This window comes from Diorhabda sublineata, chromosome 9 (assembly GCF_026230105.1).
Source record: "Diorhabda sublineata isolate icDioSubl1.1 chromosome 9, icDioSubl1.1, whole genome shotgun sequence".
NCBI lineage: Eukaryota > Metazoa > Arthropoda > Insecta > Coleoptera > Chrysomelidae > Diorhabda > Diorhabda sublineata.
Window position 1 is genome coordinate 24,912,580 of NC_079482.1, and position 21,250 is coordinate 24,933,829.

General features: G+C 33.5%; 3 protein-coding genes across 5 annotated transcripts in view; 1 reads left to right on the plus strand and 2 right to left on the minus strand.

Annotated features, from left to right (window-relative positions):
- LOC130449031 (neuroligin-4, X-linked-like) overlaps nucleotides 1-21,250 on the plus strand; it is a 249,920-nt gene that overhangs the window by 133,735 nt on the left and 94,935 nt on the right. The window lies entirely within an intron of this gene.
- On the minus strand, nucleotides 3,921-11,985 carry LOC130449034 (probable chitinase 10). Its single transcript, XM_056786670.1, has 8 exons — nucleotides 11,820-11,985; nucleotides 9,093-9,130; nucleotides 9,001-9,036; nucleotides 7,097-7,279; nucleotides 6,241-6,255; nucleotides 5,622-5,828; nucleotides 4,645-4,674; nucleotides 3,921-4,125 (listed from the first exon to the last, which is right to left on the minus strand). Exons 2-8 carry the CDS (start codon nucleotides 9,100-9,102, stop codon nucleotides 3,953-3,955), a joined length of 654 nt encoding a protein of 217 aa, XP_056642648.1. The 5' UTR covers nucleotides 9,103-9,130; nucleotides 11,820-11,985; the 3' UTR covers nucleotides 3,921-3,952.
- LOC130449033 (threonine-rich protein-like) lies at nucleotides 12,406-19,008 on the minus strand. 2 transcript variants are annotated; one of them, XM_056786668.1, is made up of 8 exons: nucleotides 18,906-19,008; nucleotides 17,363-17,406; nucleotides 17,262-17,306; nucleotides 16,999-17,031; nucleotides 15,547-15,708; nucleotides 14,919-15,485; nucleotides 13,697-13,732; nucleotides 12,406-12,575 (listed from the first exon to the last, which is right to left on the minus strand). In XM_056786668.1, the coding sequence occupies exons 2-8, from the start codon at nucleotides 17,367-17,369 to the stop codon at nucleotides 12,556-12,558; spliced, it is 870 nt and encodes a 289-aa protein (XP_056642646.1). In that variant the 5' UTR covers nucleotides 17,370-17,406; nucleotides 18,906-19,008; the 3' UTR covers nucleotides 12,406-12,555. The 2 variants fall into 2 exon arrangements, with proteins under 2 accessions (XP_056642646.1, XP_056642647.1); XM_056786669.1 differs by having other exon boundaries at nucleotides 12,482-12,575; nucleotides 18,717-18,928.

The following is a 21,250-nucleotide window of genomic DNA, read 5'->3' on the forward strand; positions in this document are numbered from 1 at the left end:
CAACTGATTAGGTTGATGGAATCTGGGGAACAAAACAAATTGAGTACAAAGGCGAAAAAAAAAACGTGAAAAAATTGAAATTCAAATTGATAGATATCGGTCTGGCGAATTAAAAAGAAATCGGGTTAGGAAAACTTGGAATCTGAAGTGGACAAGAAAATGAGCGAGAAGCTACGAAAATGTTGAAGAAAACTTCTGGTAAAAAAATGACACAATCGGTTTAAAGACCAAAGAATATTTATAGACAAGGGTGAGAAGTTCTGTTCAAACAATACAGGACGATCTATTTTTATATGGTGGTAATCTGAAAGACAGTATTTCTTGAGGAAATCTGCATCTAAAAGTAAACGGCAAGTGATTAAATACTTTCTCCAACTTCCTTAACTTGATATTTCATATGACTGTGAACTCAATCTAATTAAACAAGAGGAAGACAGACCAAGATGGCCAACCTGGTTCTTTTCCCTTAAATTGTCATCTTTCAAATGACAGCAATAAAATTTTCATATAATTTCCTCCAATACTTTGTTAGGAAATTTTAGAATGATTGTTTGGAACATACTCTATCACCTGCATTATTTGGCATCAATTTTGCCATACTTTGAGCCATCAGATTAAATTTTAACCATGCACACTTGTCAAGGGTTGACCAGAATCCAATATTTCGATCAAAATATTTCATAATCCTCATCACATTCACTAGGATACATTTATTTTTGTATCTTTGCATGGAAAAAAAAATATAAAGCTGGTGGACTACGCACTCCTAGACTCACAAATTCAAGATGCAAGCATCAACAAATCTGTTCATATTGAAGATGGGTTTCAAAGTTCAAAACTATGTTAACAATTAACAGACTTTGACATATTGTAAGGATACAGGATAACCGATGGACAAAAAGAATTCTAGATTGGAGACCGAGAACAGACAGACGAAATCCAGGAAGGCCACCTACGAGATGGACTGACGGTATTAAAAGAATAAACAAATTGGGTAGCAACCGCTCAGAGCAGAGAAAACTGGAAGCATTTGGTGGAGGCCTATGCCCAGAGATAAGGCTGCATGATGATGATGATGAGTCTTTGACAGTGATTAATGACAGAAGAGACAGATTCCGCTAAAAGAAATTGTCCATTACGTAAATTTATACCACAATATTGAAATGTTTAGATTCAGGGGTTTTCCGGAAAATAAAAATCGCGGGAAAAGACTTTTGGCATCAGAGACAGAGCTTCAGAAACTCGATTGAAATATTGACAGGTTTTCACCTTAATGTGATATAATTAGACGGAGTTGTGAAGAGTTCAAAAGTTCCAAGTAGTAGCCCATATAAGTAATGATGATTTGAGGTTGAATATGTTATAGTAGACCATCACCCTTGGTCTTCAATGACTCCAACTAAACGTTACACTTATAAAATTTTGGTTTTTTTGTAGGTTTTCCAATTGTTTCGTCTCGTCATTGGCATTCATCAAACTCTTTTTTATAATAAAATCCCCTCAGTCCACCTTCTTGGGAGATATCAAGATAAAAAGTAGAATTAAAAAGTGATGAAAACCAAATTTACTTATTACGTTATAGGGATGATATCTCTGAATAATTGGGCGAAGGAAAAATTGTCTTTTTGTCGCACTTTCTAGATAATTATCATCATTATCATCATTTTTCCACAATTAATGTATATTTATCATTCGAATAACTAATAAAAATATTTGCTTGTCACTAAATACTATGCCGTTTATCTAATCACCACTTCTTGAAAGTGTAATATATTCAATCATTATTAGAAACTGCATTATCTGTATGAATATACACTTCAGTTAAACCTTCTATGACGTACGGGGCCATCGTGGGGCGGCCTTGTACGGAGAGGGTACAAACATATCGCATTCATGACTATCACAGACTCCATGTGTACGATCCCCCAACTAGAGGTTATTATTGAATTTCCTACGTTTAGATCTACCCATACAATCCGATATTAAAAGGTCTATTGGCTGAATATCCTCAACGAATTGCAGGTTGAAGTAACTGGAAAATTAATCGCGAGATGCATGTTGGATCATTTCGACAGTACCTGTTTGGAAGCACAAATTACCAACTAAGAACAATAGACGGGAAATACCAAGCCCGTTATTCTAAATAATGGATATCCTGAACTCAAGGTTTGTGATGGAGTTAAAAACGTATCACTATAACTGGTGAATGATAGTGATAAGGTCCAGCTCACTTAGGTACCCAATCACTTGGGCAACAACTTTTATTTGCTTTGCAAAACAATCATACGACTTAGGTTTCCGTCTTCATCAACAGTCAACTGTTTTTCTCGATCAGACACGAAATTTGACCAGTGAATGCGGCTGGGGCATAAAAGATGAAGAAATTGCAGACCACGTCATCGGTGAGTACTCGGACTCACAAGCGCGAGGTTTAAACACATTGACAAGCCGTTTAGATATTCAAACCGAGGTGCCTGATTAGCTTTCAAAGGATATCTGCCTTTGGTAGTTTCATATAAGACACAACGCATGGAAAAGAACTTATTGCATTGATTTACTCACCTTGCATCTCATGGTTCGCACACTCATGCGTTCGCTCCGGCTTGTTCACGAGATCATGATGAATTTTCCAAATTTTCTTTACTCGCCATACGAGGATGGTCCCATAAGTACCTTGTCCAATAAAGAAAACACAAGAAACTTTTTTCATAATAAAAATCGTCAAGTTCCTCAAAACAGCCATTAACTGTCTCATTTTTGGAAAATATTTGAACACCGAGCAGTTTTTGCAAGTTTGGGAATAGAAAATAATCCTAGGGGGCTAAATCTGGCGAATAGGGTGCTCGAGGTGACAATTTAAGTCAATTTTGGCCGTTGCCAAAACGGTGCAACAACACTTTCTTCTTAGTCAAACGTTCGTACAAAACTCGCCGTTGTAAGGTTTTCTTTTTTCAAGATAATCAATGGAAATTATCCAACGCGCATCCTAAAAAACCGACGCCATAAATGGAGCCATCTTCCACTTGACGGAAACATCTTGACCACGCTGCTTTTGCACAATTGTGAGCAATATCAAATAACGACTATGAAGTTTCTCCATGTCTACAATTTCATTGAAAACGTTCACTATTGATGGCTACCAAACAAATACTAAACAACGTGGTGTTTTCAAACTTGAAACATAGTACAGATTGTGTACTTTCTAATACGATGGGCATTTTTCTGGTACTTCCCTATTTAAATCGGTTGCTGTTTCGAATAAAACGATATGACATTAAAAAGGCAACGATATAGCAAGGAAAACTCAATCTGGAATGCTTCCAGTACTTATTGGAATAAGTAGATTGCAAGCCAGGAAAGTAGTTTGGATCTATTTTCACTCTATTCTGGTAAAAATACCGGCCGCTATTAAAACCAAGCATTCTTTCAAATCAAATAATAGAAATTCAAATATTTTCAAACTATTTACTTTGTAAATAAAATTTTATTAGATGTTATATGATATGGACATTCATTTTATTTCGAAATGTTAGAAATCAACGTGATACCTTATCAATTTTGAAAAATATTATTTGTTGTCACTGGATTATCATTTCATTTTCCTTATTATCTCCTAAAACTAAAAAATACAAGTGGAAACTACTAGCAAAACAACTTCATATTATAAATTTGAGATAACAACAATGGGTACAATAATGAGAAAACCGATGGATCCATGACGAATATATCTGGGAGGAAGGAAGTTGAAAGGGATTTTTTCTATTTCCAGAAAGAGCCAGGATCGTATAGTGCAAAAAATTTGGCCTAAACAGACGGCTACACCATATAACTTTCTAGATCGTATGTACGAAGGTATAAAAGATAGTGATTAAAAAAAATTCAACCATTTTTTTTTCAATAATAATAATTTATTAACATGTTTTACGTAACAGTGTTTTCAAGTACACTTTCATTAGCAATCTGATTCAGATTTTTTAACACAAGATTGTAGATGTTCGCTCCAATACAAATCAGCTGGACAAGCTACGGGACCTGTCCAAATATTATTCTCGCAGTAATAGAATTGGTGACAATCTTTAGGATCTATTTTAAAATCGCCATTAGTACATCTGGAAGTGGTGGTGGCTGTAAAAATGTCTTAATCAAATTTTCGTCCCAATTTAAAGTATAAAAGAATCGTTTTTGTTTTGATTTAGCAAAATTATAAGGTCTTTTAATGGTGAACGTATTCAGAAAACGTTTGTCAAACTATTTGAGTTGTTTACGGATACTTGAAACATTTATCTTGGTGCAAAATTACAATTAAGTCAGGAAAATTTTCTGGTACGACTTTTTGTGATGAAGCACCATCTCGAGCTATCATGTTTCGCTGGTTTTTTGAATTCAAACCCCGTGACACTTTTCCACAACATTTGGCTGTCAAAAAGATTTATTCCAGAGGATTACTTTTAGAAAAAAAACTATGAAATTATATTTAAAAGTTACTAAATATTCTCAGCTAGTTTATTTGAATCCAAATATTTCTATTTTAATAATCTTCTGATATTAAGAAAAAAAATTTATTGCGTACGTTCACCATGACAATAAAATTTGTTTTATAATTCAAAATTTACCTGGTAAATTAAAAAATTGTATAGTACTTACTGGTTGCTTCAGTTGTAGTCACTACTTGGGCTGAAAAAATTAAAATAGATTTTGTTATTTGTTTATGCGGCATTTGCTTAAAATTCGAAAAAATCGAAGATATAAAACTATATTTTTAATAACTATGACGCTGTTTACATAGGACAGACAACATTGTACTCAAATAGTAGATCAAATAATCATCTGTATTAAAAAAAAATAATAGTGCATTAACAAAGCATAATATAGAAGAAAATACATCATAAAATATCAAAAAAATATTAAAAAATATATTTGAAACATAATGAAATACCAAGGATAAAAAAGAGTTTGAGTTAAATTTATAATTTCGATTGAAATATTCAAGGATTGTACCAAAAGTATATATAATAATGCCTTTCGCACCCCACTTACTATTTGAAGGGGGTACTCCTTATCGACTGTTGTGTTCTATCCCTCGTATAGCTCGGACTTATCCCCCCTAGCCTCGAGCTCTACGAACACTTGAGTGGCAAACGCTTAAAGAGCGACGATGAAGTCCGAGCAGAGTTCACACACTTCCTCATCGGATTGAAGCGAGATTTAGTAATACAAAAACTGGTGTGTTTTAAAAGTTTGTGGTAAAAATAGACCAGACAACAGTAAAAGCTTTCCAACTATACATAAATTAATAACAATAAATTCTATTTGTAAAAATTATGGGAGCTTCATATTTAGTACAACCCTCGTAACATAATTTAAATTGGAAGCTGTTTGATATGATATCATGTCAAGCAGGCATTAGAGCTCTAAACTCCAATATGGTGAAATCCAAATTCGTTTGGGATTGACCAGAAAAATTGTGTATTTTGGGACGCTACGAAACTAGAGGAGTTAGAACTGGCAACGCTGCATTTTAGAATACAACGCGCAGCTGCATTTCGCTTTTATATTACATTTGGAAGAGGATGAATATGACTGGGTAATGAAGCAGGTACTGGCATTATTTTTATACTTACAACAATCGGATTGCGTGCTACAGCCCTCGATGTTAACATTCCAAAGGAGGGGTACAGTACAATAATTATGTTGTTTTATTCCTCTTTTGCATTCATAGAAACCTCTGCAATCTTCTGTATCAGGAAAAAATTCTCCTTCTACATCACATTTCCATTGCGGGTCGACGGTTGAGGCAGATGAAGTTGTTGTTTCGTATGTTGAATCGGCTATAAGGATACGAATGTGTCGAAAAATATGATACTACAAGGACCCAATAATAATCAGAATAGCATTGCTGTGAATTTATATATTTCCGCCAAATGTAAGAATCGTTTGTTTAATCAAATATGTCTGCAGCTTCGTTGTATATATTAAAAATAGTATTTTGAAGGAAATTTTAATGTCAATTTGGATATGTTCGTAGAATTATATCAGTTATTTTAGGGTTAGTTAGATATTTTTATCAAGTTTTATCCATGATCTAGTTTGTAATGATTTGTTTTCTAACTGAAAGATTAGATAAGGAGATTGATGAAACTCTTTAATTAAAAAAAGTGAAATTTAACAAATAATACTTACTAATTAATGTCAATATCTGTTTCACCATGTGAATTTTATCTTAATCAAAGAAAAACTTACTTGTTACAGTCCATGCTGAAAACGAAACCTTTTATTAATTTTATTGTATTGATATAAACTAGAAATCGATTATCGCACCTTCCATATTTCAAAAAACATCGTAGAATGAATCAAAACAGGAAAAGACAAGGAAAAACAATATAGCAGATGAATGAAGTAGCAAAAGATAAGAAAGAGTGAAGAAAATGCATGAAGGGAGAATGAAAACTAAAACCCCAATATTCTGTAACAAGATTCGCTATAATGAGAAGAAGAAGAAAAGAAAAAGAAGAAGAAGAAGAAGAAGAGGAGCGTACGATACTTTCAAAACAATGTAATTATTGTTGATTACTTCAAAAATTCTTCCATTTTATGGCGTAAATGATATATATGATAAAAAAATGTAGAAAGGACATTTATATCTAGAATTTGTACCTTTTTTAGGTAGAGAAAAATTGATTTCTACTCGAAACTAACTCAAATTAGCTCAAATAATATATTTTTTCATAAAAAATATGAATAAGTGAATAGAAAAATTCATTGTGGTGCCATAAATAATTACGCATAATTCCCATATTGTACAAATTAACATTTCCATCTGAATTGCCTCTACAACCCAAATTTTTGCACCTTATGTTGGTATGTAATCCAGTTCTGCCAAAAGTGAAAACAACTGGGTGCTAAATCAAAACTGTATAGCGACTGATCGAAAATGTACCATTGAAATCAATCGTTTGGTTAGTTGACTTGTCATACCAAAAGTCAACCTTCAACAGTTCACTTTCAGTCTCTGAAGACGATAACTCGGCTGCTTATAAACAAAACTACCAATAATGTCCCAGATGTTCGATGTTAATAATAATTATATTAAACTTACAGCAGTCAGTGCTGTATGGCATGTCACATGTCTGCTTATTTTGATTCCACAAAGTCCCGTCCGGACATTGTTTTTCTTGTTTTTCACCAGCAGCATTGCATTCATAAAATTTCGAACAATCATATATGTTTGGCCAGTATTGCTGGATTTCGCAGTCTGGGTCTATATCAACTTGCGCCTGACCTGAAATATTCAAAAACGTCAATACACATTAAAACGAAACTATGATTTAAATCGTGTAATCAAATTTGACCCAAACGGATTGAACAACAAATGCCAGCAAGGCAGATCTTTCCCGAACAATCCCCAGGCTTCATTATCCATACACTTGTTGTGAGCCTTCAAATCTTGAACCAAAATAAATATATAATAGATGGTGAGATCCTCTGGTATTTCTCTTCAACTTCTTGAGTTGATGACACTCTCTTGAACCCAGTTTTAACGACTTCACGACCTTCACTGAATGCTTTCAATCACATAAATACTTAGATCACAAATCTAAAAATTGTCTATTGTTATTATTTTATATATCGTTGAAAAGCTTACACTGTTTTCTTATTTTCAACATAGTCTCAATATTTCTCGACACAGCTTTTGTATTCGTAGGTCGAAGAAGTCTCCTACCAATTCGTTGAAGAATTTAATGGAAGCTGCTCGTATTTCAACGTCGTTCTTGAAGCGTTTGCCTGCCAAGTGTTTCCTTAGCTTGGTGATAATCGCTGGAGGCTAAAAATCCACACGAACATCTTTTGTGTTTGACGAGCGACGTGGGGCCATGAGTGGACTACTCATGTGTCAGACACACAATTTCCCTTGAGACGAGCCCGTCCCTCTTGGCATCCACCCCCGGATAAATCCACGAGTGGGTGCAAAGAAGAAGAATTCCACCACCCCCTGTCAATTCCGACAGGTCCTCATCCTCTTTCGCGTCGCGGTTTCGCGCGTAGACTCCTTCTTCTCCCCTGAGGTCTTTGGGAGATTCTGGGATGTCTTATCTTTTTGTTAAGAGATTAGCCTGTTGGCTATACACTCTTGGCTTCTTGGTTTGGACGTCTTAATATGTGTGTGTGTGTGTTTCGCTGCCTCGGGTAAACCTCTTCCTACCTCCTACCGGTAGGAAAAAGATCTAATCCGAGTGGTCCTTCGCCTTTTCTATAGCTGTCCCCGATGTATAACTCTACATTTGCTTATGAAATGCAGTTACCGTGTCGGGGGGTGTCCTCTCGTGGGAAGTCCGTCAGTCGTCTTCTCGTGACTATATATTTCTCGCTGGCGTTCTGTGGAGTTATTGGTTGCATGTAATTAATGAGGAGTACCTCCTTCCGATTCCTGAACACACTCGCTATATTCTTTCCTCGCGATTTAGTTAAATTTTTCTGGTAACAGTGATGCTACTAACGAGTTTGTTCTTTTGATTTGGGAGATGCTTAAGTTTTATCTCCTGTGATGAAAGACTCATACAACTTCTCCTTGTTTCCTAGTACCTCACATTGTTCAAAAAACTTGAGAACACAGTCAAGACATTGCTTTTTGTGTGGGTATGTCAGCAAATGGGGGTACAAAAAATATTCAGTTTTTTCAATATTCAATTCAACGGAAAGCTTTAGGAATGCGTTCATGGACATTGACCCTACGATCTTTGAGTATCCCAAATCCATGGTTCTTCATCGTGAACTTCCATTCCACTTCACCATAAAGCACAGTTAGTTGCAGATGTGTGGAAAGTACATTTATTTCTTAGATCAATTTTGATTGTTAAGATTTTTCGCATACAAAGTCAATTTGAGATTAAAATTTGGGCCATGAAAAAAAGTAATTTTAATAATTGAAAAGTGTCATTTCATTTTTACTTCTCTTTGTTTTTGTCTATTGTTGTTATTTAACTATAATTTACAAATACTTACCACTACAAGCAAATAATATAATAACAAACGTTGTAGCTGAAAATATTTTGTTATTTAGTGTTTTGTACAATTTTTTTTGATTGAATACTCACAGTAAATCATTTTTTTATCAGTATAGGTACAGAAAATTCTGGAACAAAAAAATTTTTGAAAAATAATTGGATATTATTCTTTTAAAATCAAAATTTATTTTGAGCAATAGTTCATACTGAACACACTGTATACACTACACCAACACTCACGATTACTCTGTCTGACGTGCGTTTCGATAACCAAGTTTCGTTTTTAATAAATTATAACAAATTTTTTGATAGTTAAATAGATTAAAAAAAGTCTTAAATATTCAATACAATAAGTTGTAGCATCATAATTTAAGATATTCATTAATATTTTTTTTCGTATTTAAAATTTTAGGCGATGGAAAATCCCATGGAAAAAATCTACAATTGTTGAACTTCCTACATAACTTCCGAAGTTTTATAGGCATTTGTATTAGCGTGGTACGGTTCCTTTCTAGAAGGTTATCTGATTCTCAACCATGTTGTAACATCATCGACGAAATGTTGACCACCAAGGAATATTTAAAGTGTGAATAGCTTGAGGAAAAAACAACAAATTTTGACAGTGATCCATTGATTGTTTGGCCTCGTGGTAGTGCCGTTTCTGTCTCAAAAATGGTGAACATTAATTTGGTGTCAAGATTTGCTCAAGCTGAACTTTCGTTAAAAGGGAATCTTGTTTGCATTCCATTGTTTAGTTTCTAGGGTGTCGTCTTCATTGTAGCCCTTCCGAAATTTTTTATTTGTTAGAGTGAGAATTTTGGGTACCAAACGTGAACAAAGTTTTTTCGGTAATAATTTAATGAATTAGTGATCGTGAGAACACTAATTGCAAACTTACAACTTTGTTAAGTGTCTTTTCAACAACTTCATCATCAACCAAAGACTCAAATGACAAATTTTAATAATTGTTTTTATATAATAAATAAAAAACGTTGATACAATTATTACATATGATTTTTTTCATTTTCTGGAAAATAAAGGAACAATATTTGATCAATAAACTGCTAAATTAGGAAAGCAATGAACAAAATTCACGGTTTGAAACTAAAATAAATCAACTATTTATTATTCGGAATAGAAATTACCCCCATATTTGTATGGTTTGTCGATTTTCATTGTGAATATAGTGAATTTATGTTTTCAGTTCTGCCCCATTTATAATAATGGTTGAGTATCATAACGTACAGTGTGGAACGGTTTGTTGAAATTATAAAAGTAGACAAAATTAAACATTCTATACATTGTTTCATTTATAACTTTCGAAATGAGTTAATGACATCAGTACTTTTCTTTTTATACCCGCTAGAATAATTATGATTAGGAAAATATTGTTTTACCAATATTAATAATTCTGTTCCAAGAAATAAGTGAAGCAACGGATTTTACTTTTTTTAAACCAAGTTTCTTTGATTTTGCAAGGATAGGATTTTTCTTTTCATTAAAGAAAGCAAAATCCGCCAATTCGTACTATTTAAAATCTGTTTCAGCAGCTTTTGAAACTTTCGTTACGTCAGAAAATCTACAATCTGTTAATCAACAATCCTTCATAATGGATGATCACTTTTAAATACGGTAGGTCATAGGAGGATGATCCTAGAAGATCCTGGCCTCGCCTAGAGATGGCGGTAGTTGCTTCAAAAGCTAAAATCTATACAGCTTAGTATGTTTGAAGTTTGGAGACGCCACGTTGTTTGATATTAGTTTGACATTCATTTAAATATATAAAGTAAATACGTTCCTAGGTGACCTTGGGACGAGAAAGAAGCATAAACATCAAATGATCATGTAACGTGGATAAAATTGACGAAGAGGTTTAATGACAGACGATAGACTGTCAAAAATAGCAAGGGATTTATCTCGAATTGGAACACCACGAAAGAAGTGGAAAGATGTCCAATCGAATGAACAGACGTTAGACTTATTATGGAAGAAAGAAGAAGAAATTTACTGAGTAATTGTTCGAGCTCTACTATAATAAAATGGAACGAAGCATGAAGATTTTTACGAACGCCCTCTATTTACTATGTCAAGAAATCATTGAATAAATGATTTTCCCCTTTTTTTTCTTGAAAAACAATTCTGTGGCCAGTAGAAACAAATGATGCTTCAATTAGTTATTCGCCATCTACAATTATCCTATCATAAATTTCTTAAACACCTTTTTAACGATCAGGAATTATTTGAAAAAGAAAATTGATATTTCACATTTCCACGGATGGATATTTTTCATCTTAAGGACATTATATAGATAATTGTGAGCTTGGTAACATATTGTTAAGAAATCGTCCACGACATGGACCGTGACGATGTTCCTGTTCGGTTATGATGGAAGAGTTTGAGGATTGGCGAATGCGTCGGTTAGCGGAATTCGTTGTTTGTTTTTACACATACATTTGTTTATATTGTTCTTAAAACCGATTCCTTGGAAGGACTAGTATGAAGTAAGTAGAAGACAGTGTGTATTAATTCACCCCACAGTTGAAAAACAGTTTAAATAGATAAGGAAATGAGAAAAACATCGCAATATTTATTGTTTTGTATCTGAACTGAAACTATCATTCTTATCGTCATATGATAATAATCTTAAATTGAAATCCAAATATTTTGTACAATTATGCAAAAATTGAATATTGGCGAAACTATTACTTTTCATGAACACATCTGCTGCATACAACTGATTCCATATAGGTACATTTTTGTAATAGATAAGATAAAATTGAATAAGGTCTACAAGTCTGATAAGACAAAAATACTTACTTCTAAAATCGATGTGTGAAAGTAACTGATAAGAAATCGTTGCTTCTTCACCTTTATATATGTAGGATCCTATTATATTTTGATTTCATTCAGATGAACAGAAAGACCATTCGAATGAGCGATAAATGATGTTTTTGGAACGCAATCTTTTCCAATGAAGAGGCTTTTATCTATTTAATGTGCATATTGTGTAATTCATTGTATTAATAAAAATCTTTTGAAGGGGGTATCAGAAAAATAATATATTTATCTTTATGTAGATACTAAAGTACTTGTTGATGATGACAACACTTAAAAATTAATCAATTTCGGAAGGTTACCACAAATTTTTTTCACTCAATCTCCATGCCTTGTAGGATTTTTTCGATTTTTCAGCTTTTGATTTTTTATTTTCATTTCTACAGAAGTTGATAATAATTAATTTACTTTAAATTTACATTTTCTACAACATCTCGTACAGATTTTCATTTTAAGTAAATTAGAAATATCATTTTCCGAGGTAAGAGTGGTTTTCATTTCATTTATTCTATTACTTTTTGGATATTTCTATTCTCAGGTAACCGCTCTTGAAATTCTACCGCCATTAAGCTATTTTAATGACATTTATTCAGTATTCAAATCTAACAATTCTACTGAATTTCAATTTCTCGACCGTGAGGTAGAAATAAAAAGAATTTAACAATTGACGTTTATTTTTCGAAAGCTTTCAAAACAATTGCATATTAAACTAATATATTTATACAATTTCCTTTGAACCTGAAATAAAATTTTTTATCGTTTTAGTAATTAATACGACAATTCTTTTACAAAAACAAAACTCGGAATGTTCCTATTTTTACGAATGTTACAAGAAAGTTTCGAGAGATGGCGCTAGCTAAGCCGATTGTATTCAAGTTTGAGTCTAGAATACTCAAGGAAAGATCTTATTATATGTATATGGGCACATGGAAAAACTATTTAATATCTTTAGAGACTGTATTTTACATAAACAAATTGTTACTTGTCACTGTAGAATGTCTTTACCAAAAACAAACTGTCATTTGTCGTTGGAGATTGTCATTTGTCATTAGAGACTATCTTTCTTGAAAATAAACTGACAGTTGTAATTAGAGGCTGTCATTTGTCATTGGGGAGTGTTTATCACAAAAACATAATTATAATTTTACTGTTTTTACGAATGTTCAAGAAATTTTTGGGAATATGGCACTAGTTATTTACTTAGATACTTAGTTAGTGTTATTATGAATGAGTGATAAGGTGGTATAAGAAAAAATTATTTTATATCTTAACAGACTGTTTTTCACACAAACTAACAATCATTTGTCACTATAAAATATCATTCATTTGTCGCTGTATATTGCCATTTATCATTATAGACCATCTTTCACGGAAATAAATTGTCACTTGACATTAGACACTGTCATTTGTCATTAGAGACAATCTATCACAAAAACAAATTATAATGTTCCTATTCTTATGAATTTTCAATAAATTTTCGAAAGATGGCACTAGCTACGCTATTTGCATAGAATATAGTTCACAAAGACGATGTTATTTAGTTGGAGATTGGCATTCGTCATTAAAGACTGTCATTTGTCATCAGAGACTGTGTATCACCAAATGAAACTGTCATTTTATCATGCGAGGTTGTCATTTACAAAAACTTTTTTAATTAGTGTGTCTCATGCCCTCTAGTGCTTAAGTAGTGACAACTTTGAACTAATTTCGTCTGCTACTCTAATAGCTTTTGCGAAAGTATATTCAAGTTGAAAATATGAAAAGAGTTGAATGTAAAATTTCTTTTTGAAAGATGAATAAAAAATTTTAAGCAATTCGTTTTGCATAAAATGATTTTTCATCACATATCAGTCACTTACCTGCGAGTAGTTTTCCTGGGGTTGCAGTTACTTGCGCTATAAAGAAAAAATGACATCAATTGAATGAATAAAATACTAATTACTGCTACTGTTCTCATGCTCACCAATCTAGTGAGTAATTTGTTTCATAATTCTCATCAGAACAGATTTTATTTTTTGAAAAATTAATACTTTCATCGTTACTGATAAAAAAAGTACGGCCCTATCTATTATAATAGCTCAAGTTATTTACTTTGATCGCCCTTACCATACTCATAGAGGCTTTTCAGAATTGGATAATTTTCTGGTCGTCCCTAGCTTTGGAACAAAGCTCTAGACTTATAGAAGGAATTCCTCTCTGTTTTCACATTCTCCATAGAGCCACAGGTTCAGATTCGTTCAATGGTTGAAAGTGACTCCGAGCTTGACCAGGCTAGCTTCAATTTTATTGCTCTGAGATCTGCTTCAAGAAAGCTTATTTTTCTAGGACACACACAAGCTCTTCTCTCTATTTTGTGTCTTGTATACTACTATTTAGATCTGTGTAATGGACATCTCAATCTGATGGAAGCCAACCTCATTTTTGTTCTTTTTCCACGGCTAGAGAGTGGATCTTAGAACTATGTCAAATGAGAAAGGCTGTTGGATCCTAGCATCTGATTCCTTCGTTCCATGTTATTTCAACGGTTTTATTCCGTGGGTTTTCTATCCGATGAGGTCGTCGCAAGTATTGACTTTGCCTCCCACAGCGCCAGTCCTCATCCTCTAGATCAAAGGAATGAAAATTAGTCTGGCCTTAATAATAATCACATTATGGTATATAGACTGAGGCCACAGCTGCACTTCTAGCCTTTCACCGTTCATAATCTGGTTACAGTTTTTATTCCATTGGTAGAATCTTGTAGAGACTTCTAAGTCTTCTTTGGATTGTTGATTTGCATATTCCTTTGCTTCTATGTCTTCTAGTATCTTTTCTAATACCAGACGATTAGTAGATAACGCTACCTCCAATGTTGGCTTCATTCTTGTTGGTTTCATACTCCTTCATACAGAGACAAATTAGTTCTTCTAATCCATTCCAACTCTGTAGATTATACGTTAAATACCCTCGAACAAACAATGACATTTGACAAAACTTTTCGGAAGCCTCACTCAACATGAGCGTTTTTAGTTACACGGTAACGTTTATTTGGAATATTCAAACATCGAATGGAATATTTTTACTACAAAAATTTATACGTACAACAATCAGATTCCACATCGCAAGCTTGAACACGAACATTCCATAGTAAATTTTCAGGACAATATTCGTGTTGTTTGGTTCCTTCCACGCATTGATAAAATCCTCTGCAATCAGCTGGATCAGCAAAGTATTCTAGTTCCGTATCACACAACATATTGAGATCTTCTGTAGAGGAAGTAACTGTGGTAGTAGTAGAGGCTGTAGTAGTTGTAGGAGCAGTTGTAGTAGAAGAGGCTGTAGTAGTTGTAGGAGCAGTTGTAGTAGAAGAGGCTGTAGTAGTTGTAGGAGCAGTTGTAGTAGAAGAGGCTGTGGTAGTTGTAGTAGCAGTTGTAGTAGAAGAGGCTGTGGTAGTAGTAGGAGCAGTTGTAGTAGTAGAGGCTGTAGTCGTTGTAGGAGCAGTTGTAGTAGAAGAGGCTGTAGTAGTAGTAGAAGCAGTTGTAGTAGAAGAAGCTGTAGTAGTAGTAGGAGCAGTTGTAGTAGAAGAGGCTGTAGTAGTTGTAGGAGCAGTCGTAGTAGAGGAGACAGTAGTAGTACTAGTAGAGGTAGAAGTGGAAGTGACAGCATCATCTAAATAAAATTGAACGCGTAAAATTGTAAAACATACAGATCATGAGATTTATATACATACCACAGTCAGAGTCTTCCAGATCTACACAACTTTTTTGTTGTTCGTTCCAATATAAATCGGTCGGGCAATCGATAGGTCCCGTCCATTGACCATCGACGCAGATTAAAAAACTGTGACAGTCCAACAAGTTCGCTGTTACATCTCCATCAACGCAAGAAATCGCTTGAAATTCGATCAAAAAATTATATTCCAATAAAGAAAAAATCAACGCAATTCTAATAAAGAAAAATTTAAGGCGAAGTCATTAAATAATTCAATAAGCCCTCCAACTTCTTGTACGAATTAGATTTCTTAAGTATAATCTACTCATTAACGGAATACGGCGTGGGGAACTGGAAATTAAACCCATCAACGTATTGCATGCTTTCTATAGAAATCCAAATAATGAAGTGTACTAAATTGAATCGTGTTGAGCAACGTTTGGTTTTGAATATTTGCGTTTAGAGGAGTTGAAAGCAGCAACGTAAGTACAGATCAGAAGTTCTGAAACTTTTTTTCCTTGTAAACCACTTTCGAAATAATCGTTTTAATTGATACATTTACATCATATTACCGACTCGTCGAAAAATCAGATCCAGCTATGGAAATTTGGTTTCTTTGGACCCTTGGGGTACACCTGGACTACTTTGGGATCACTGGTTTTAGCGCCTTGAAGTTTATAAATGTTCCAAGGTCCACCAAATTAAGAAATGATTGTTCTAATGTCAAAAATGTCACTTGTCACTTGTCGCTCATATTTCACGGAATAAATCAGATCATGGTTATGCAACCTTGAGACACAGATAATGGTTTATGTGATACGTACTGTACTTACAGCCGAATTGATCATGAAAAAAAATTGTCTGCAATCTTGAAAAGATTTCCGACTTTCTCAAATACTTGTTTGGAACTCAATGGTCTGAAAATATCTGATAATATACTTTAGATACAAGCAAACAATTTTTGGTACATTCATCCACCTAAGAACATTGAATTATCTGAAAGATTGTATTTAGTTGTCAAAAAGAAAGGGATTCATAATATACAGCAACAGCAATTCGTATGGCAGGAAATTTTGGTCAAAAGGAAATTGAGTGAGTTAATTTATTGGAAAAGAGCGCGTACATTCATGAAAATTACTAAAGTATGAACTAGACTAATTCTAAATAAATATCATGGAAGAATTGGGGCACAAAAAGGTAACTAAAATTCTTGTAAATCATGTTAAGAATTTGAAATTTCACAAGAAGCTCAAGCCCACCATGAGGCACCCTGGCCTCCAGTTGGTAGTGTAGAATTATTTATTCAAAGGCCTAGAAACGGGGAGTCAAAGCATCAAGACTCGGATCATCCTGTAGTTTCCGAAAAGTCCTATAGACTGTATAGGCTGCACTGACACTCCAAGTCAAGTAACTTACAAGCAATATCGTTCTGTCTTGTTTCAATTATTAATTTTTATGATTTGATACTTACGATTTGAAGAAATCGGGGCAGTATTCAATGGAGCTGAAAAACAAATATACTTTGCTGAGTATTAAGTTGTGATTATCATCAAATTTATTGTTATTATTATTAACAACATATTTTAGATTCCTAAAAACCATTATGATTTCAATATATGTTAAACGGCTCTAGTTTTATCCCAATAAGTCACCATAAAATTAATTCTTTTACGAGGTGTTTGAGGTTTTTTGGAATGACCCACGTATTTGATCTTAGTGAAAATTAAAACTTACAACTGCTATGCAAAAACAGAGCTACTGTAACTACGTATGTGATACCTGTAAAAAAAATTTCATCAATGCTATTATTTATGGAATTTACTTCATTAACTCACACTTCATCTTGAGTTTATTTCTCGATGTTCATTTCCAGGATTATCTGAAAATAGAATGACCTCAAAAAGTAGCTTTTATTTTCTTAAAATTATTTAAAACACAAGACAAATAAGTATTAATTATCAAATTTATAAATATTAAAGACGCAATTGAAGATATAATAAAAAACGAATATAATATAATAAAAAATCTTTTAATTAGTATAATAAAATGAAGGAATTTAACTAGATAGCAAAAGAAATGAACCAGATGAAGAATGAGAATAAAAATAAGTATAAAGTTGGATACTGGAAAATATTAAAATATCGCAGATACTACATGCAGATGACATGGTAATAACAGCAGAAGCTGAAACATTTTTGGACTCAAACGGAAACTGGAAACATGAAAAATTGGAGCTTTATATGACTTTGCATGTCACTAACAAGCTGAAAAACTGCTGCAAGAACAACTGGAAGACAATTCAACCCAATTAAAATACAGTTTCTAGCGAAAAAAGTAATACCGAAACAAATAAAAATACAAATGTATGAAAAATATTTGGATCAGAATCAAAAAGAAATACGCAGAGTACATAAATGAGATTTTTAAGAACAAAAGGTTATTGAAAAAATACGACAACATAAGACATAACATTATAAAAGAAAATTTTGAGTTGAAATTAATTTTAAACTAAACGAGAAAGGAAACTAAGATGGTTGGAATAAGGAAGGAAGACCGAGGAGGAGCTGTACAGAAGGAATAAAACTGGCAAGGGAAAACAATGGATGGTAGGGAATAAAACAAAAGACATGGGATAGGAAAGGACGTTAACACCTGTGATAAGATAGAGAGGAATTGATTTAAATATGTACTTTAAGAACTGTGGAAGCAAGAAAAATCAAAATACGAAGTACAGAAATGAGGAATCTAAAAAAAATAGAGTATTGAACAGATAAAGAATAATATAGAAGAAAATTGGTATTTGAAACCAATTGAAAACAAAATCGAAAAAGGAAATCATGAGAATGTGGTGAAGCGATGAATAAGGAAGATTATATTTGGAGAAAAACATGAGAGGAAGGACTAGGAAGAGCTGGACATAAAAATAAAGGTGACAATAATGATACAAAAGACATAGGTTAGGAATGAATGGAAACTGCTGCAAAAAGCTTACCTGGAAAGATTTTTTCGAATCTGTGTGATTAAAAGTGTGAAAATTAATGTTTAATGAATGCATAGAATCGAAATTCTGTTATGACCAAAGCAGTTATGGAGAGATACTACAATTTTTGGATTTATTTATAAAAACATTTGAAGGGCTGGTAACGATGACAAGGGGTTGAAAAATATTCTCTAGTAAAAACTACGTACTAGATGAAGCCCATTTCCATGAAGACCATTGGATATGGAAAAGTTTGAGTTAATTTGTAGATGCTGTAGGATGAAATATGATAAATTGAAATATATATTTACAATGTGACAAAATAATTATTCCCACTTTGGTGTTTTCAAATATTCAAAATAAATGGACGAAAATCGTATGATTCAATAAGTACTTACACTTGAAAATTATATTTTATGACAGTTTTTATGATCGAAATTGTTGCTTTTATTTAGAATTTCTGCACTTATCATATCAAGAATACATCTATGGAAATATTAATAGTTATCATCAAATTTTGTGAGTGTTTTTAAATGAAATGATTATCTCTAATCTAAAAATGCACGAATGTACAGAGTGGTTAGCTCGTTTTACATAATCCCTGACCTAATTACAACGAAAAATTATTTTCTTCTGTTCATCTATATAAAATATACGTTTCCTGTTACGAAATTCATATCCAAACACAATTTTTTTATTGAGAAAATTAACAAAATTTACTATGTTATAAAGATACACTTTTTTATAAATTGATTCTTGACACTTTTCGAGATCACTCTCTAGCGTTTCGTTATCAACTTACTGTTCGTTCTGATCGTATCGCCATCGTCTGGATATTTTTTCTAGAATACTGAATAATTGGATTATTGCATGACATTTGTATTATTTCCAGTTGTTTCGGCTTTATTTTTACGTGCATTCGCTACACTGCCCTCCCATTACATCGATTCGTCCCGGACAGGTTACCCCTTTCCCCATAAAGAGCTAGTAGCTCCAAATCGAGAACTTCAAATTCCCCAGGGATATTTCTGTATTCGGTACACCATTTATTCTAGTTATGACCTTGTATGGTTGCAATTTTTGGCTTTGATCTTATCACTATTCAATTCACGCTTAGTCGCTATCCCTCAAGATCCCCTGGAAGCCTTCGTGATTCGCTGGCGAATGAGCGTGTATGCTTATCTCAATCTCTCTATTGTTGTCCATGACCTTCCTCAGGTGCTCCTCCAAAATTCTATTGAATCTTCCACCATTCCGTTTGATTGCGGATGTAGTGGTGTGCTCCTGGTTTTCTTAATACCCAACATTCTGCAGATTTCTCTGCAAATCGAGTGCTCGAAATTCCTGCCTTGGTCGAATGAAGCTCCATTGGAATACCGATCTTGAAACCCAATTGTTTATAAATTCATCGGCTTCCTAGTGTGACATGGGGTACACTGGAAAAGAACCAGCCACATCTAGTGCTACCCTCTCAAGGTTAGAACTAACATAGCGCAGTATACTTTATGGGTCCTCTCGACTTTATATTAGCACCTTTTGAACATTTTTCCAGTTTTCCAACTGTTTTTAGTCTCCTTATCCAATAGAAACTCTGATTTATCTTATTGAAGGTTTTTGTCATTTCCTCCGGCACTACGATCAACTTTTTCAAAGTTTGGTCGTTGTCATTATCCCAGATGAGATATAGTAGTTCCTCTTCTAAGAGCAGGCTTTGCTAAGGAGCTCTCGGACGGCATGACTTCCCATGTCAGCTAGTTATCACTTTTCGAAGATGTGGATTAGCTTTTTGAGCCCGAGCAATTTCGTTTTTTGACCAGGAAATATTTGGCAGTAATTCGGTGGCATCTTCCTCATACAAAGCATGTTTTTTGTGCCTTCTCAGGCTGAAAGACTGTCTTGAGGGCTCCACAAAGAGCAGTGCACCCCCTACAACCACATCCATTAGTCGCACTTAGAGGCTACGTTCCATGAGGATCGGTTTGGAAATTTGAAAATATTTTGTACGTTCTTGATTCCAATAAATATTTCTGATACTAATTTTTTTCAAAATTCTATTTTTATTTGTGTTCTTTGAGAAGAAAAAATGTCTCTATTTATACGAACGTGAAAAAGGCATGAAATATATGTAACGAAAGTTTCAGGACGACTGCGAAAAACCAAACAAAAACATTATATTCACGGTCTGTCTGTCTGAAAAACTCGTTTTTCAAGCAAAAAATACATTTAAAAGAGTGTGAACATCACCAACAGACGGGAAATTCTAACCACGGTTTATCCCTTCGTAATATTGTAATAAACATGATAAACAAAATTTGATATACGGGGTTATAAAAAATGCGATGAATTATCCTTTTAAAAATATTAACTCTAATCTCAATACCTAGTTGTATCATGGTAAGAACAGTATTTTGTAATGTTCCAAAAATAAGTATGAATTTGAGGTTAGGAAACAGGAAAAAGACACTAGGGATCAGATCTGGTGAATGCGAAACATATGGAAATAAATTTCCCGACTTGATGGTAAAACTACAAACGGTGATATTATAAGTGAAAAAAATGGAATATTAGACAGATGCAAGTAGCCAATAAGACAAAAATAGATGACAAAATGTATGAATCAGTCTTACAGACAATGCTGATCTATGGTTGCGAATCCTGAGTGTTGTAAAAACTAATTAAAGCTGAAAATATTGACGTACGGAATAAAAAAAGGGAAAAAGAAAAAAAGGGGTGATTAACAGAG